The 17,515-nt window shown below is 58.2% G+C and overlaps 5 protein-coding genes across 5 annotated transcripts; 1 reads left to right on the top strand and 4 right to left on the bottom strand.

Annotated features, from left to right (window-relative positions):
- Positions 1-1,916: 1,916 nt before the first annotated feature.
- Positions 1,917-3,870, bottom strand: CHGG_03977 (uncharacterized protein; the record flags this gene model as incomplete). The annotated part of the gene is made up of 2 exons (XM_001223190.1): positions 1,917-2,320; positions 2,379-3,870. The coding sequence occupies 2 exons, from the start codon at positions 3,868-3,870 to the stop codon at positions 1,917-1,919; spliced, it is 1,896 nt and encodes a 631-aa protein (XP_001223191.1).
- A 989-nt stretch (positions 3,871-4,859) lies between these two features.
- Positions 4,860-7,351, bottom strand: CHGG_03976 (uncharacterized protein; the record flags this gene model as incomplete). The annotated part of the gene is made up of 3 exons (XM_001223189.1): positions 4,860-4,899; positions 5,018-5,406; positions 5,492-7,351. The coding sequence occupies 3 exons, from the start codon at positions 7,349-7,351 to the stop codon at positions 4,860-4,862; spliced, it is 2,289 nt and encodes a 762-aa protein (XP_001223190.1).
- A 611-nt stretch (positions 7,352-7,962) lies between these two features.
- On the bottom strand, positions 7,963-9,621 carry CHGG_03975 (uncharacterized protein; the record flags this gene model as incomplete). The annotated part of the gene is made up of 3 exons (XM_001223188.1): positions 7,963-8,807; positions 8,867-9,545; positions 9,604-9,621. 3 exons carry the CDS (start codon positions 9,619-9,621, stop codon positions 7,963-7,965), a joined length of 1,542 nt encoding a protein of 513 aa, XP_001223189.1.
- A 1,576-nt stretch (positions 9,622-11,197) lies between these two features.
- On the bottom strand, positions 11,198-11,614 carry CHGG_03974 (uncharacterized protein; the record flags this gene model as incomplete). The annotated part of the gene is made up of 1 exon (XM_001223187.1): positions 11,198-11,614. The coding sequence occupies one exon, from the start codon at positions 11,612-11,614 to the stop codon at positions 11,198-11,200; it is 417 nt and encodes a 138-aa protein (XP_001223188.1).
- Positions 11,615-12,288: 674 nt separating this feature from the next.
- CHGG_03973 (uncharacterized protein) lies at positions 12,289-16,242 on the top strand (the record flags this gene model as incomplete). Its single annotated transcript, XM_001223186.1, has 2 exons — positions 12,289-12,337; positions 13,313-16,242. The coding sequence occupies 2 exons, from the start codon at positions 12,289-12,291 to the stop codon at positions 16,240-16,242; spliced, it is 2,979 nt and encodes a 992-aa protein (XP_001223187.1).
- Between the last annotated feature and the right edge of the window lie 1,273 nt (positions 16,243-17,515).

Genomic DNA, 17,515 nt, shown 5'->3' with positions numbered 1-17,515 from the left:
AAGACTGAGCTCGAGATCGTTCCACTCTTTTGGTAGCTGGGATGCCAGTCTTTGCATCCACATCCGTCCGCCCCGACCACCGCTAAGCATCTGCTGGCTCTTGGTGCTGGCATCGAAGTATGGCGCCAGGCCATTGTGGAGGTAAAGCTGGAGAATCTCGTAGGGCGATGCGGCCGACCCTTGCTCGCCAGCGTTCGCGGTGAGATATGCCGGCCCCGGCAAGTTGAGCATTTGAATCTGCGAGGTTATCGGGATGCTAGGATCAAGGGGCTGGGGCCGTTTGAGTAGGACAAGGAAGGCCCACCGTCGTCGTGGAAGAGGAGAGGTCGGAGGATATCGTGTAGACATGCGAAGGTGTGCCTAAAGGTGTGTCAGTATCACCCCGCCCGAGATGAAAATATTCGCGCAGCAATCATACCATCATCAACATCTCCATCCTCCAGTGTATCTGTCGGAACCAAATCTTTCTGGATGTAGAGAGCGACCTGGGTATCCACGGCAAAGCGGTTGCACCGCTGGAGGGTGTCGTTGTACCGGGTTTCCGATAATAAACTGCCGGGCGCCTCAAGCTCCGTCCGGGTTGCGCCGAGGGCGGCTCCGAGGACGAGGATGAGGTGGTCAACGACGCGGACCGGGTCGACGGCTGCAAAGGGAGTAGTCGCAACGCCGTTTGCCCCCGGGCTCGTAGCCGGGGGGGAGACGGCCGCTTCCATGGTGGAAGTGGAAAGTAAGATCAAAAAGCGGGAGATCGGTTGTGATAAGTTGATATCACCAATCCAGTCGATATCATGTCTCTTTAGAGAGCGTTTTGTTGCGATATGGTCCGTTCGCAGAGCAAAATCGCGGCACCGCCAGTGATACCACTGGTGATTGCGACGGGAAAGAAAAAGTAGTTATTACGACGCAGTAAAAAGTACAGGCCGAAAAAAAAAGGGCAAATGGATGGTCTGATGGGTATCTTGGGTATCGCCGGGTTTTCCTCCGCAAGACAATGTTGAAATGGACGTAGAAGTCTAAAATGCACGAAGGCGGTCGGTTTGATTGCTCCCAGAAGGGGAAATCGAAGCTGCCAGTGGTGTTTCCTCTCTCCACGCTCCCACGACCGGGGCTGACGCGACTGCCGCATCCCTGTCGCGGAAAGCATGCATCAGGGGCCTCCCCACCCACCAGAAGTGGGAGCGCTTCTAATTGGCTTGTGCAGGCTTTCGCTGTCTCTTTCAAGCCCCCAAAGCCCCCCTGTTGCGTCCTGCAGAAGCCTACAGGAAACAGCATCATCTGAACCATTCTCCCATTTTCGCATGGCAACACAAACAACGCAGGGGAAGTGAACCAAGATGATTATAACTTATGGTACCGCGGACTGCCAAAAGATGTCAATGTGATTGAGATATCGCACCAGGCTTACGGAATGATCTTATACTTAGTCAAGCAAGATCCAAAGATCTGCGTCTCGCTGTAGATAAGTTACCAATCCAATTTCTGGGTCACATCCAGAATGCTTGGAGGTACAAGGTAGGTAGAGAGTGGTACACAGGCATGCATGGATGTACACAGTTGTACTAAATGTTGGTCGGGTGTGTGGTCTACGACTGCAACTCAATCAAGGGGTGAGCATAACCTGCACTGACAAAGCTGTTCCACAGATTCGGAATTGACCACTTTTCTCATAGCTACCTCGGTATAAAAATGAAAGTGACATTACGCTCAGGGCTAGCAACCATCCGACCAACGCTCATGCAAACCGGTCATATTCCTCGTCTCGAGCACTCCACTCTCCATGCCACGGACTCCTGAAACAACCAAACGCCGATGCTTCTTTTTAAAAACCAACCCCGTCCCGTGTTCATAACCATACCATTCCCGCCGACGGACAAGGATGAGCCCCCGGTTGCCATGCATCGCCAGTCTCGCCACAATCAGGGGGCGGGCGGGGCCCCACCGCGGCTCTCTTCCTTGTTAGAAAGGCTGACCATGACACGCTGGTTGCAAATATCGATGAACTGCTCGAACTTCTCGATGATCTTGTCCTTCTCTCGAAGCTTCTCTTTGAGCTCCTCGATCTCCTTGTCGCTTTCCTTCTTCAACTTGTCGAAATCATCTCGTGCGGTTGCGAGTTCTCGACGGAGATCGGCTCTGATACGCTCCTCGGCCGACGGGTGCGGCTTGCTATAAATAGCCGGCCGGTTTTCTGCCAGTCCTGTGGCGACCTTCTGGGGGTTGCGGTTGATAGCAGCCCGTGCATTGTAGATGTCACGGGGGAGAAGGGGCACATGAGGATTCTCGGTCTGCAAGATCTCCAGCGTCTGGCTCACACCCACACCTAACAGCCAAAAGTCAGTTCGAGTATCCATGGGATGGAAGACCTTGCTTACACGTACCATCGTCCTTCAACTTTTTGACGGCTGCAACCATTTTGCTGTCCAATTTCCTCGCCGCCGGATGCAGGAGAGGGCTCTCGCTAGGGCCATGGTTGTGCTTTTTATGGCTCTCATGGGGACGGTACCGGACTGTCCACTGGGTCCTCTGCTCGATGGCGAAGAAGCCAAACGGGCAGTCACATTTACGGGACGTGGTCTTGCGCTTGCGCATTTCCGGGCTAACGCGGCTGGGTGGTTTACCAGCCCGGTCGCAGACGAACAGCACCTTTTTCAACCCAGGAACCGTCTTTTTAGACCGGCCGATAACCACAGCATAACCCACAGAAGTGCAGTAGCTTAGCACAAACTTGTGAACGGCCTCCAAAGTCGGGAAGCTCCCGCCTTCTGGGGGAGGGGTCATCGCTTCACCCATGGGCTGGCGGGGGACGAAGGGCGAGTTATCAATCAACTTAGGCTCCAGGGAGGGGTCCCTTTCGCCCGACTCATCGTGGCTGACAATCTCTATGTCGTCATCCTGGTGGTTTTCCTGTGCGGCTTCAACCGGCTGTTCCTGGGCGGGTGGTGCTCGTGAGACTGGTGTGACTTGCTGCACCTGCGGTAGCTTCTGCACCTGTTGGATTTTTGGCATCTGCGGTGGAGCAGGGGGGAGCGTTGGTTGCGAAGGGGGACGAGACGTTGATAGTATACTGGTGACGTCGTTGTGTTGAACCGTGTGGTTCGAATGTGTCGAATGGGCCGGATGGGCCGAATGCACCGACTGGACTGACTGGCTTATAGACTGTTGCGGCATAGACTGCTGTGGCATCGATTGCTGTGGCATCGAGGGCTGTGCCATGGACTGCTGGGGCATGGACTGTGGGGGCATGGACTGCGGGGGCATGGACTGCTGGCCCAGTGACTGCTGGCTCATGGACTGTGTCATGGACGGGGCCATGGGCGGCTGGCTCATAGGCTGCTGAAGCTGCTGGCTCAGCGACGGCTGCCCTAATGATTGCTGCCCTAATGATGCCTGGCTAAGCTGCTGAGGGTTCATGGGTTGCGGGTTCAGGGTCTGCGGCGTCATCGACTGAGGCGTCATGGGCTGCGGAGTCATGGACTGGGGCGCCATGGACTGCTGTCCCATCGGCTGAGGGTTTAGAGACTGCTGGAGGTAGCTAATGGGAGGTGCTTGCTGCTGCATCTGCCGGGGAGGGGGGGCACGCTGGCGCGGGCCCGGGAGCGATGGAGGAGCTTGGGACGGCGGCGGTCGGGCGCCATTTTGGAGGCTGGCGACGTTAGGGATCTGCGTCGAAGGCGAAGTGAACAGATGATGAGGATATTGGCTCGGCGGGTGTTGCTGGTGTTGTTGGTGTTGATGTTGGTAGGCGTGTGGTGGGTATGGCGGCGCGTGGTGAGAAAGCGACGGGGATGGTTTGTTGGTCGGGTTGTGTGGCGGCGGGAACGATCGTCTCAAGCCAAACGACAAGCCAGGATGGCTATTTGTGCTCGACATGGCGACAAAGGGAAGGAAAGTCGAAATCGAACAAACGCGGAGGTCAATCAGCAGCCTTTTGGTCTGGGGTCTCGACCCGTCACCGAAATCGTGGGCGGGCGTGTACCGAGCAGGGAGGCGTGCGTGACTGCCCGAAGATGGAGAAAGAAGGAGGTACGGGGGAGGGTGTAAAAACGGGTTGGGCGGGAAGAGGCAGGAAGCAAGGTGCGAGGGGCGGGCCGTCTGATCCCACTGTGCATTTTGTATTTCAGACTGTCAGGGTCTATTTTCGTTGCAACTATCCAATCAAATTCACAAGAACCCTGCGGCTGGCTCCACAGACTGTCCATCACACCCACCAACCGCCGTTGAGCTTGTCCGATCCCAAGCACAGCTGCGCCTTCCACGCCCCAGCAAACCTGAGCAACCAACGTTTCGAGAGAATTGGGGCTCATGCGGTTGGAAAGAAAAGGAATAGGGATAATATGAGAAAAGAAAAAACTGTTCCATCACCTCAAAATGACAAGCGTCTGCCGCGAAACCATCATTTTTCATTGTCGTCAAAGGTGGCAACGCGGGCTCACAGGTGGGCTGCGACTTCTGCGAAACACGCCTTGGGGTGGGCAAGCGTCCGGGGGTACAGATCAGGACAGTCCAACTATCGACACCCCGCCTCCCGTGTTCAGGGATCCGGGTAGTCAGTAGCATGGGGCAAACATCCTGACAAGAAGTACCTTTGAGATCTTCGATATTTTCAACGAATGGTGCTACCTTGAATTTCCCAAAATCGGAGTCAAAATTAACCTCAATTAAGCTGGTTATCCCTTTCAACATCCCCGACGTATACCTAACTCATCGATAAACAAGCACCTTGAATCTATTGTGTGCGCCACCTTGTCATGGAACGCGAGTGACCGAAGAATGATACATACAGACAGGGGTATAATGATGACAAAAAATCCCAACCGGATCTCCAGCGCCGATAATGAGAGACCAAGCGACCAAGACCGTTAACGCACTACCCATGACATGGCATCGACCACCCCCTTCCTAAAACGACATATCGTCTCCCGTCACATCCGCGCCCCCTTCGCTTTTCCCAAACCAAGTCCCAAAATCTAACTTCATCAACAACCTATCAATGCCCCCAACCCGTCTCGGCACATACTCCCCACTCTCTCTCATGAGCATCTCACCCTCCTCCTCGCCCTCGACACCCTCCCCTAGCCCTCCCGCGCTGTGCAACACGGCACTCCCTTCCAACCGCCTCATCTCCCCAATCAGCCCCTCAACACCCCTCTTAACCCTATCCTCTACGCCGCGTATCTCCCCCTGCACATCCCGCTCCTCACGCTCGAGGTCCACGAACGCGTCAACGACGCCCGCGTCAGCTTCGAGGTCGGCCGCCGCCCAGACAGAGTGCAGCCGGTGGACGAGGGCCACGAGGTGGTCTATCTGGACGAGGAGCTCGTAGAGCGGGTCGGTGAAGGATTGCTGGGTGAGCAAGAGGCGGTGGATCAGGGCGCGGAGGTAGACGCGGTGGGCCGTGGCGAGGGTCTGTGGGTCGTGTACAGAGCGTGTTTGGTCGGTTACTGAAGTGGGCGGGGGCGGGGAGGAGGGTGGTGGGCTCGGCGAGCCAGACGTCGTCGTCTGCCATGTCGGTGTCCTCATCTTGAAGGGGGCGGCCCGCGGCTTGGGTTTGCTTGGCTGTGTTGTCGTCGCGTCGTTGCTCATCTTCACCCGTGGTTAACCAGCGGTGGAAACCGTCTGACAGCCCCGCGACGACTTCCATTTGGAGATATCCTTCGATCTCGCCGAGGAAAAAGATGGCTGCACTCGCCGTGGCCCAAGCATTGCGCAGGACGCTCGACCGAAGTGCATGACGTTGACGGAATAGAAGTACCCTCTCCCTGCCCCCGCGCGTGCTTCCGTATGGTGGCCCCGGGGGTGCTGGGTGGTGTCGCCGGAGGGATGTAATCTTCCATAGGTCTGTTAGGCGGATATGAGCTCTCCGCAGAGAGAGAAGGTAAGAGTTGATTGCAGTGTAGGTCTGTAGATCCGACTGGCTGAGGAAAAGATCCAATGGGGACGGGATCTGCAAAGTCAGAACGACGGGTACCGAAAAGAGCAGGTTGCGGAATGGTGTCGGCGCAATGACTGGCATCTCCGCCTCGGGAAGGACGGGCGTCATAGGCGTGGCTGTTCTGGACTTGGCCATGGATAGCCGCAATAGGTCTCGAGCCAGCTCCAGCCCCTCATCTTCCTCCGCATGGTCGCCCTGCATGGATCCCATCGCAGCCCATGTCCTCGCCAGGACGGCGGCCACCTCTCCCTCCTTCACAGTGACAGTGCTTAATCCATCGCGCTTCTGATACGCAAGGTTCTCCGCCCGCTTCCATCGGCTCCTGATCTTCTCATCCGCCTGCTGTGTGAGCGCCATAGCAAACTCTCCACGGCGAAGCAGAAAGAAATCACGCAACAGCTGCAGCGTCTCCAGCACTCTACTCAAGGGCAACAACCGCTGCAGCGTGGTTCTCGACAGAAAATGCCTTATGTCCGCAATCGTTCTCGCAAAGGTGGCCGAATCAATCGGGTGCCTCAGCGCGGCCAGCCGCGTAAGCTGCGTGGAGAGGTGATCGTTCCCCCGCAAGGTGTAATCACCCACGCTCTTCGCACGGATCTGGTTAAGCGACCGCCCGATGAACAGCATGGACGCGGCGGTCGCGGCCGTCACAAACCGCGGCAGCAGCGCCATCTCGCAGCCATACTCCTCTCGACCCTCCTCGCCCACCACTCTCCGCACAAAAAAGTCGCCCTCCCCAAACCCCGGCAGGCGCCCGTACAGCACCCACGCCGACACCTGCTTCACCCACGCAGCCTCCGCCACACCAACCAAACTCCCCGCCGCCTCTTCCACATCACGATACCCCGTCTGCAACTCTCCCCTCAAAAAGTCCATCACCCTCGCCCCAGTACACCCAGCCTCCCCCCCACCACTACCACCACCACCACTACCACTACCACTACCACTACCACTACCACTACCACTACCACCACCACCAACCATAACCGCCACCACCCCCGCCAACCACTCCAACCGCCTCGCCCACCCCGCAAACTCCGCCACGACCGCCGTCAGCGGCACGATGTCATACGCGCCGACCAGCGCGGCATCCCGGCGCAGCAGCGTCTCCTCGACGGCGCGCACCTTGCGGCGGAAGGCGGCCAGGTGCAGCGCGTCGACGGCGGACGCGACCGCCCGGCAGATGACGGACGGGTGGGCGGCGGCGATGTGCGCGGTCGAGGTCAGCAGCTGGATGTGCAGCTCGCTGAGGTGCGCCAGGGAGGCGAGCAGCGCGCGTTCCGGCGGGGTGAGGGGCGATGTTGGGGTGTTGTTGTTGTTGGGGTTGTCGCTGTTGGGTGGGGTTGAGGAGGAGGCGGAGGCGGATCGGAGGAGGGGAGAGGGGTGGCCGGAGAGGGAGAGCAGGATTTCGTGGAGCATGGTGGCTATCGTTACTGGAGGTGGCGGATCTTGGGAGGGTGTTTCTTGGCCGCTTGTTTGACGCGGGCGGCCCGTTTCTGGGCGCGGCGGTCGTTGAGTGCTTGGAAGAAGAGGATGAGGGTTCCGAGGAGCTCGAGTCGGCAACACATCGGGAGGCTGTCAGGTAGGTGGGTTAGAATTCGAGGCCAATGCTAGGCCGATGTAACGCGGGCTTACCAAATAGAGTGCCTTTTACGGTTCGGCGATTCGCAAAACGCCTGGGTCCATTGCGAGTTGTGGTTCTGCTCCCCTTGTGGTTGGACTGAGATGGAGCTCATTAAAGTGGGGTGAGCCACTTTCGCAAGTTGACGCGCCAGATCGCATTTGTGCAACCGTGACGCGTTTTCATCTGCAGAGTCTCCAAGTCACGTGGGAAGTTGGGGTGCGATGAAAATGCAGGGTCCAAAAATGCAGGGTTCCAGCACAACGATACAAATCGTCGGGTCTGCTGAGAACAATGAAAAAAAGTTACCTATTATTTAACATTGAATCCTCAGAAGCCCAATCAGAAAAGAAAAGAAGAAAAAACCTCCTTCTACCGCAAATTTACATACCCTAAACCAAAATACCTCTCACATGAACTTCCCGTTTAGCGGACCCGCAGGCTGTTTCCCTTCAGTCACAGTCATCCCACTCAGCGACTGGGCATCCTGTTTATCCTGATCCAGTGTGGCCACTCCGCCATCACCTCCCCCAACAATAATGTTATCTCCGGTTGAGGTCTTGCCCACGACCATACCCTTTGCAACGCTCTTGAGAATGGCCCGCCTCGAAACGCCCGTCACATCAATATAAACAAGACCCACATTCTTGACACCACCACCCAAACTTCTCGTGACGTCGCCGGCTTCGGGTCCCCACTTGTGACCGACCACAGTGGTCGCCGCCTCCGATGTCGAGGCCAGCAGGTTCCGCCCGGCCTGCTCCACGCCGTCCATGACGGTGGAAAAGGCCATCATGCTCTTATTGAGCAGGCCCGGCTTGTACGTGCCGAGTGGCTTGCCATCTTTGTCGAAGCCCTTACGCGCGGAACCATTCTTGTCCTTGCCATGCCCGCCGAGGGACGCGCCCCAGTTCTGGGCGACCTTAGTGATCTGGCCGACCGTCTTGGCCGACAGCGTCGCCGCGCCGCCCGTGAAGGTGTTGATGCGCCGGATGTGCTCGCGCGTGGCGGGCTTGAAGGTCATGGGCTTCGCGTTTGGCTGGGCTTTCTTGGTGAAGCTGTCGGCTTGGTTCTGAAGCAACTTGGAAAGCATGTCAGAGCCGGTGATGATGAGGCGCGAGGCAGCCGAGGCGTTGGACACGAGGAACGAGCTCTTGTAGGCCGGGTGTAAGTCTGCCCCGTACAAATCGGCGGATATGGGCGCCACATTAATGTTCTGGCCGCCTGCCGCGGGGAGGGTGATCTCGACCGGGTCTACGTAAAGTGTTAGCACTACGTTGGGAGGCCACGAACGCGACAAGACAGAAACAAACCTTTCGACCCCGGTTTCAGCCCGCTTGCCTCGACGACCTGGAAACCATCGGCCAACTCTCCAATCACGCTGCCATCTTCCTCATCAACAAGCACAATCTGCCCCGGCGCAGCCACACTGTGGCTCCCCCGCACATACCCCTCACCGGGTTTGAAGTCAGCGGGGTTATACGCGGGCAACGCATCGCCCGCCGCCTCTGCTGACTTTGTAGCCCCGCTCTTCTCGCCCTTGCCCTCCCACCACTGCTCGCCCTTGCCACCGATTTTGGGCGGCGGCGCCCGTTCAAGGAAAGCGGTGCATTGCGCCAAGATTGTCTCGAACGTGTCTACATCCTCCTGAATCCCCTTCCGACTCTCCACCGAGGGGAACTCGATCCTGGTGAACGCGCCGCTGCCCGGTCCGAGGTCCCATCTCGGGATCAGATAGCTAGTTGGGGGTTGGTGGTAGATCTGCGTCGTGGCCGGGAGGGGCAGGTCGAGCTCGGGCGGCAGATGGAGGTGGAGGTAGAAATCCTGCTCGGGCGCGGTGTCGGAATCAATCGCGGGGTCGGCGAAAGCGGATGTGGTCGGGACCATCAACAGGGACAATGTCTGCGGGCCGGCCGGCGTGAGGAGCTCCTCCTTGCCATTGGCGATGTGGTAGGCTGATACGCCGTTTATGGCGTAGAGCAACTTCGGGTCCTGTTGGGGTGTAAAGTGTTAGTCCACAGCTGCGTTTTACCTCACGGGGGCACCCTACGTTGTGACCGGAAGCCATTTTCGCAATTATCGACGCTCTCGAATTTTAAGAGCGCAGACCGCGGTTTCTGGTAAACTTCCGCGCGAGCTACGTAATGCGCCGCGATGTGTGGTGGGGTGAAACGGGGATAGATGCTCGATACCCGCCCGCTATATTGGAGGTTGCGCCTGTTGTTATGGACAAAGTCTGCAAGAATGGCCAATGTGCTAAGTTCAGGGACACACACACACTTCCAACAAACCCGTTTCGCAATCGAATGATTTCCTGAGGGCGGGGTCGGTTGGTTCCTGCTCCAGGAGTCCAAAATAGCAACTGCCCAGCATCCCGCGACCCCAGGCGCTTAAAGACGTCTCCTGTGTGGAGCATGCAAGAGGCCTCTCGAGTCTCCGGGCGTTTCAAAGCGACGTCATTGGCGTGCCAAAAGCAGGCTGTCGCCCGCCACCGTTCAAGCGGAGAGACGCGCTCGCGCGGCCGACAAGAGGGAGCACGAAGAGCAAGCTTTTTATGAAAGCACCTTCCATAGTTGTCAATGTTGAGATTTCCCCTGAACAGGACAGTCGTCATCAGTCAGCCCCACGTGGGGTATGAGTGACATTTATTCCGCTTTGCGCAGTCTGTTCAGCCTCGACCCGCGCTCGCCGCGAATATGACTGATACCAGCCGTCTGCTCTCACGTGGCCCTTGCAGCAATCCTTTCTTTCCCAAAACAATGTTGCAGCGTGCCCGCACAAGGGCCGCGAATACTTTTCTCGATAGTACCTCAAGTGCTCAGGGCTACCCAAAGTCATCACGCAATATGCTCTGTGTGCCGTGCCGCGCCGCGGGCAGATGCCGCTTAAGTACTTTGTACACCGTGCATGTCTCCAACCACCCTTGTTGGTGCGAGACCTTCGATGACGGTCCTGCTCTCTAGCAAAATAACTCGAGAAAGTTGGATCTCTGCTCGGCCTGCAAGTCTCTTTCGCATCTGTCCTTCCACTACTGGCGAGACATTTCGGCGCATTGCCTCGATGTTCATCCACAGTACCTTGCTTTGTTAAATTAGTGTGGACTGGGGCGCCGCCCCGCGCTCTTGAGCGCGCACACATATGCCGAGTACACACAGCCAGGCGCTGGGCACAGACGGGCTGGTGTCTAAGAAAGTCCATGTCGGGTCACACTTCGGCTGTACAACCGGCGATTTTCATATTTTGGGTGGGTGGGTTTACCGGCAGCTCTTGGCTGGGCTTGAAGCTGGCAACAGACGCAGCGTCCCGAGATCTTTGGCTCCCGAGACGAATAACTACCCCACAAGCCACCGCCAACCTTTCCCTTATCAGATCCGGAGCTCGCACGCCGCAATGATGTACGGATGTGGGCCTTGAGTCGATTCTCGGCCTGGCCGTATGGCATCCCGGCATTTGGAGTCGGCCTGTGGGAGCCAGGCAGCGTTGTTCGATACGGGCAACGATATCGGGAAGCGGTGCATTTGTCGGTTGGGTCGAATCAGAACTGGGGCTGGCACCGAGGGGCTGCAGGCGATCCCGATTCGGTCCCCATGTGCGGCCGGGCCACTTCCACACTTGCCGGTCACAAGAAACCTGGGGTTCCACAATTATGAGGGACCCCCCAACCTGCTCCGGCAATCTGATCCCAGCATCCCGCGGCGGCCAACAGGGAGTCTTCCCGGGGAGAGTGAGAACGGCGCCCGATGGAAGGTCTCAGACCGAATCGGCGCCAGGCCAGTTAACCTGGAAGGGGCCGGCCCCGATCCTGCAATGGCTTTTTCTTCTTTCTTTTTCCACCCGCGCCCCCGCCCGCCGAAGCCAACGGCGGACGAATATTCGTCACCACTTGTCAAACCGAACAAGTCGGTGATGATGGGTTGTGCGGATGCCTTCTTTCGACCCCGTTGACGCTGTCCCGCCTCGCCTTGCCAGCGGGCCGTCGCACAACCCGCACGCTCGGCCATCCCTTGGAGTGGCACCGCAGCGAAGGCGTAGCTCCGTTGTACCAATCCCCCGTCGCACATGCCGTCGGGTCCGGCAAAGAGAGCCAGACATGCTGTCGTGTACTCGGCCTGACGAGCAGGCGCACTGCCGATCTTCCAGTACTTGCATCAATAACGTGCAACTGTGCCTGAGCAATGCGGATGTTGAGCCTGCAGTAAATGCAAAACATGCATCGCGAAAGCCCGATGATGCCCTAAGGACATCGAGGGGCTCCCATCGCGCCGTGCCCCTGCTTTCTGTCGGTGCAGGACATGTGTTGACGAGGTTTCAACCCTTTCTCTCATAAGTGGGAGCGGGGTGGTTCTTTGTGCTTTTGGGAGTTTGGGAAGCGAGCTTCCGATGCCAAGCGGGTGCCGTATGGGCAGGCATCCCGGGGGCCCGGTGCAAGGCACGCCCGCCGTTGCAGCTCCCGGCGCTTACCAGCGTCGATTTCTTTGGCTGTTTTCCGTGAAAATGTAAACTATGAATCAAGACTTTAATTTGCAAGCCCATTGTATACTGAGATGTTTCCCAGATGAGATCGCCTGAAAAAATGATGGATTTTTGATAGGAATATTCCAACTGGACGTGGGAAGGTGGAAGGGATGGTGCTTTCCAAGCCGTCTCCGAAAATGGGACCCTGCCGGAGCTTGGCCTTGCTCCTCTGCGCTAGCGAGCAACCGAACCACCCACGCAGCGCGAGCGCGGGCTGGCAATGAGAATTCGGCGTCTGTTGAGGGCAAGGCAAGAAGCCACCGGCTTAGGTAGGCCAGGGACTTTCCGGGTCTCTCAAAAAATAAAGGCCGCAAAGACGCCACTTCCATCTGTTCCCCTCATCCATCCCACCTTGACCCAGTCTCCATCCAGTTTCCAGGCTAGGTGTTATCGACTGGAACCTGGGAGCCATCGCGACCTGCCACAACCTTAACAATCCTCGTGGGACCTCTCTTCGTGGGACTCTCCACTCTCCTCGCGCTGAGAATCCGCACCCGCCCCCTGGACCCTAGCACAACCTACCTGCCCCTGCCGACGTTGCCGACAACACCGACGCTACCGACGCATACCATACCTTGCTTGCCCTTGTGTGTGTGTGTGCACAATCACGTCCCGTGTTCCCGCCCACCGACTTAGGCCCCGTTCGGCTCGCCTACACACACGGCTGACCGACATTCTCACCCCCGACTTTCTGGTGAACTTCTCTCGACTTGACCGTCTGTCACTCAACGCCCACCGCACCCGCACGATCCCGCGTCCCCGCTGCCGTCGCGCAACCTGAGAAGCATCGCCAACAACGTTTCGGCGTCACATTGGCTTACCCGGATAGACCCATCTTCGCAATCGCCGGCCACTCACTCGCCCGGCTGCCCGCACATTCGGATACCTGCACCGTTGGTGGACGCCGTCATACCCACAAGGTAGTGCAGCCGCCCATCTAGCTAGCTCATCGTTTGGGTCCCCGTCCCGGCAACCTTCTTCCCCTCTGTCAACTGAGTTCTCGCCCCTTCCGTCCGCGCCCCCGTACGGTCTGCTGTGCTGCCCTGGACCTTGCTCCCCCAACTACTGCCGCGACCAAGCTCGCCAGCGGCGCTTTCTTGAGCCCGCAGTGTATTTAGTCCGTTCCCTCGCGGACCGCCCGACCACCCCGACCGAACGTCGAGTCTCGGCCCCTCTTTCCCGTGCCCACATCGCGACCGCCGAACGGTCTTGCAGCCGCCTGTTGCACTGTACCGTGTGGCCAGGGAAGGCCTTGTCTCCCTTGTGTTTGGTCAGGGGGTCCCGTTGCGAGACCCAACCCGCCGTCACGATTGCTTCCCATCTGCGCATCCAGTCCATCATCTCCCCTCCCGAGCCGCCCGACGACCAGTCGGCCGCGGCAACGCCGTCATTCGAACAACAGCAGCACCCCACTCCAAAGAGGAAGTTCCACGACGCCTTCACCGCACCGGCGCCCGATGCGCCCATCGAACCGGCCGAGCCGCCTGCGCCGCCGCACCCCCATCCGCTGCCCCAACGCTTGCCCAACATACGCCAGCCGCTACCGCACAGTCCGCCACGGCCCGCTACGGTCGGAGCGGCCCGCACCCAGGGCCACCCCGCCGCCGCAGCCGTGAGCGCCGACGATGACAACAGGTCGCCCGTCCAGGCTTCCATGATGGCAGGTAGCCCTGGCAGCCCCGGCGCTATCGACAGCAAAAAGGGGATCAAGCGAACTCCCTTGAGATCCAGCATTGCCTGTCAACGCTGCCGGAAATCCAAAATAAAATGCAACAATACGGGAGGCGACCAGCCCTGCGAGACGTGTATCCGAAATGGCAAGGAGTGTACCTACCCCGAGGTCACGCCCGCCCCGCCGAAGCGATCCGAGCCGCCTTCCGGCGCCAAGATGGAGCAGGGCTCAGAGCGGAAACGTCTGCGGCGGATTGAAGATATTGTCAAAATGGAAGGTTCCGTTCCGGCCGCCGTCGTTGCCGAAGATGTCCTGTCGGCACCCTTCCTCACCGGGACAATATGGAACCAGCTGTTTGACATCTACAGATTGCACTTCGCGACTGAGCTGCCCTTTCTCCATCTGGCCACGTTGAAGGAAAAGCAGGGCAACAGGTCCAAGGCGAAGCCTACCGACACCTCGCCCGAGATCAACCTCGTGCTGTTGGGCATTCTCACACTCACAGCGCGGTTCCACGGCACCTTGGTTTCGTATATCACAGCGCCCAGGAACAGCCCGGCAGCGTCCGGCATGCCGAAACCCCGACCCGCCGGCGGCCCGGCCTCGGATGCCGCAGCGGCCTCGGAGTATTACGCCGACGTCCTCACCAAGGCCCTCGGCGGCCTGAGGACCAGCATGACCGTGGCTTCGGTGGAGCGAGTCCAGGCTTTCTTGATGCTCGGTCTTTATGAATGGAGCCAAGCCCGACCGAGGGTCGGGGGGATGGCCGCCTGGATGTACGTCGGCGTCGCTATCCGGATGTCCCAAGCGCTAGGGCTAGGGGACGGGGATAAAGAACCCAACAAGGTTTTTCGGCCCCGGCCGATCAAGCCCGCCCAACAGACCATGACGATCACCGCCAGGGAGATCAGAAGGCGTACTATGTTCAGCTGTCTAATCTTAGACCGATTGTTGGGCTGCGGCAAGGATCGGGTTTCGACGATTCGCTCCGAAGATCTACGAATCCAGCTACCGTGTGCCGAAGTCTCCTTTGACCTCGGCCACGACGTCTACACGGGCTTTTTGAAACCCGCCTCGGGAGTCGAAACGACGCGCCCCATCTCCGACAGCGTGCTCGGCCGCTTTGTTCGCCTCGTGGACCTCTGGGGCGAAATCTCCAAGTGGAGTTTCTCAGGCGGCCGATTTACGGAAGAAGAGCGCCCTCCATGGTCGCGCGAGTCGAACTTCTTCGGACTGCGTAAGAAACTCGAGGATTTCTACGAGGGACTTCCGGACGAATTCAGGTGGTCGGACAGTAACTATTACAAGCACGAAAACCACCAAGCCAGCAGCGTGTACGTTTCGCTACACATGCTTGGCGCCGTGTGTAGGATTATGCTCCACCGCGAGTACATACCCTTCATCCCCATCCTCTGCGAAAAACCGGTTGGTCCTCTTGACGAGCCCACATTCGCGCCCGGGCAAGAGCCGCAGGGGTTCTGGGAGGCCAGTGCCGAGGAGATCTTCAGCGCGGCCAAGGACATTGTCGACCTCGCCGAGATCTGCCGCGATAAGTTGCCCATGTCATCTCTCGTCCTGTTCGCGGTCTGGACCGCTGCCTTTGTCGGCATCTACGCAGTCCACTTCCCGCACATTGACACCAAGGGGCATATGCTCCCCAAGGAAGACGTCAGCACACCTGTCGACGTAACCAGGCACGGCCCGACGGGGCTCACATACAAGTTGTTGACGCACATGTCGCTGTGGCTCAAGCTGGCCGAGACATATGTCAGTTACTTTGGCGAGATGGATCGGTACTACGACACGGTCAAACAAGACTACGAAAGGCATATCGGCGGTCGCATAGGTGGCGGCGGTTTGGAGGAGTGGAAGGAACGGGCTTTCAAGGTGGTCAACAACGGCGAGATACTTGTGGTCGACGAAGGCAAGAGTTCCTCACGCGACAGCACCGTGGAACCCGGCTCCTCGGTCGGCCCAGACAGCAACCACCCGACCGACCACGCCAAGACGCCCCGGTCCACGTCCATGTCATTCACGCCCATCAACACGTCGCAATCGCACGCTAGCCAGCCAGACGAAGCCGCTGCCGAAGCGGCCGCCTCCACACTCTGGCGCATCCAGCAACCCCACGGGCACCACAGCCAACACCAGCATCAACAACACCAGCACCAGAATTCGCATCAGCACCAACAGCCCTCACCCTCGCAATCCTCGTGCGCCGTGCCCTCGCCGCAGCTGTCGCAGCACCCGCATCCGCACTCGCACCCGGGGGGCATGACAGCGATGCCGAAACTGCCACCGTACGCGCCCAGTGAGGTGGCCGAGTACGTGGAGCAGAACCAGTCCATGCCGTGGAATCTAGCGCCGGGCGGCGTGGACCAGTTCGCCCACGGCACCGAGGACATGGTGCTAGATGGCGGGCCCATCTACTGGCCAGGTGTGCCGGAGGGGTGGGCGGTGGGCATGATGTCGCAGCATGTGGCGAGTTATTCTTCTTATTAGTGGTGGCATGGTGGGGTTGTTTAGGCGGTTGTTTTGGTGGGTGTGTGTGTGGTGTGCGGGTGTGTGATGTGTGATGCGGTGTGGCTTGTGGGCGTGGCGCGTGGGTGTCAGGAGTATCTTGGGTGTTGGGTTGGTCGGTTGGTGTCGGTGTCGGCGGCATGTCTGAATGAAAAGAACGGCTTGTTTTGTTTGGTACGCACTTGCGGCGGGGGTCGTTGGGCTGGGCTGGACGCGGCGCGAGGGCGGTGTTTTTCTTTGGCATCCATCGATCGAAACGGTGCCTCCCTCTCTCTCGTCGCGTGGTGCGAGTAGGGGAAAGGATTGGGGGCAGAGCGGAGGGAAGGAGGGGGAGGGCTCAGCAGGGAGAAACTGGCGAACGAACATTGGGAGGATGGGAACTCGAATTGTGGTTCAAAACGCATAATCTACTGTGTTGAAGCATCTATCTATTGTTTGTCCTTGCGAGAGCTTGGCCGTTCGATGGCCCCTTCGTTTGTCTGTCTTGGTCTCCATTCGAGGCCTTCTGCCCTCTTGGTGCCAGGGCACTTTGGTTACTCGATCGATCGCCTGCATGGCCCGGTCTCCATGCGAGGAATGGTGGGTGCCACGTTTGGTTTGCTGGCCTTCCTTTCGTGGGGGGTTTTTCGACAGGGCGTTCTTGGTAACTATCGGAGAAGTCTAGATTCGGCTTGTCGTGTCTCATCTCATCCACCCCCCTGTCTTGCTTCTGCTCGGTAACTCACTGATTAGCAAGCCACCGGCCCCCCACGCTTTCGAATTACCGGGGTAGGCGGCGGTCTGAGGACTGGGTGCCGATTTGGGTCGTTTTAGGCAGAGTTATCACAGGGGTCACGGTGGAATGGATGCGGACGGCCGAGGTATGGTTTGGGACCGGGGATTTTACGGTGCTTTGACTTTTGGTAGGGCATTTTTGTTGTTGTGTTTTGTTTTGTTTTTTGTTTTGCTTTGTTTTGTTATTTTTGTTTTGTCTGAAGATAAACGAAACGCTAATGCTGGCAATGCCGTTTCCCCATAGTGATACAACAATTCCAACACCAAAATCAGAACGCAAAGAAACCGTGTCATCAGTCATTTCCCAAACCCAATACCAGGTACAATCTCACGGGGTATATCCTTGCTTCCAAGCCGTCGCCAACCCTTTCAGTGCCGCAGCCGTTCTGCTGTTGTAACAATAGTCGTTGTTGATGTTGTTTGTGTTGGTTCTCTCTAATCATCTCGAAACGGACGAGGCGGCCGAGACGGTCGAGTCATT

This window comes from Chaetomium globosum, genomic scaffold (genome assembly GCF_000143365.1).
Source record: "Chaetomium globosum CBS 148.51 scaffold_4 genomic scaffold, whole genome shotgun sequence".
Lineage (NCBI taxonomy): Eukaryota > Fungi > Ascomycota > Sordariomycetes > Sordariales > Chaetomiaceae > Chaetomium > Chaetomium globosum.
This window is presented reverse-complemented; position numbering and strand designations above follow the sequence as displayed.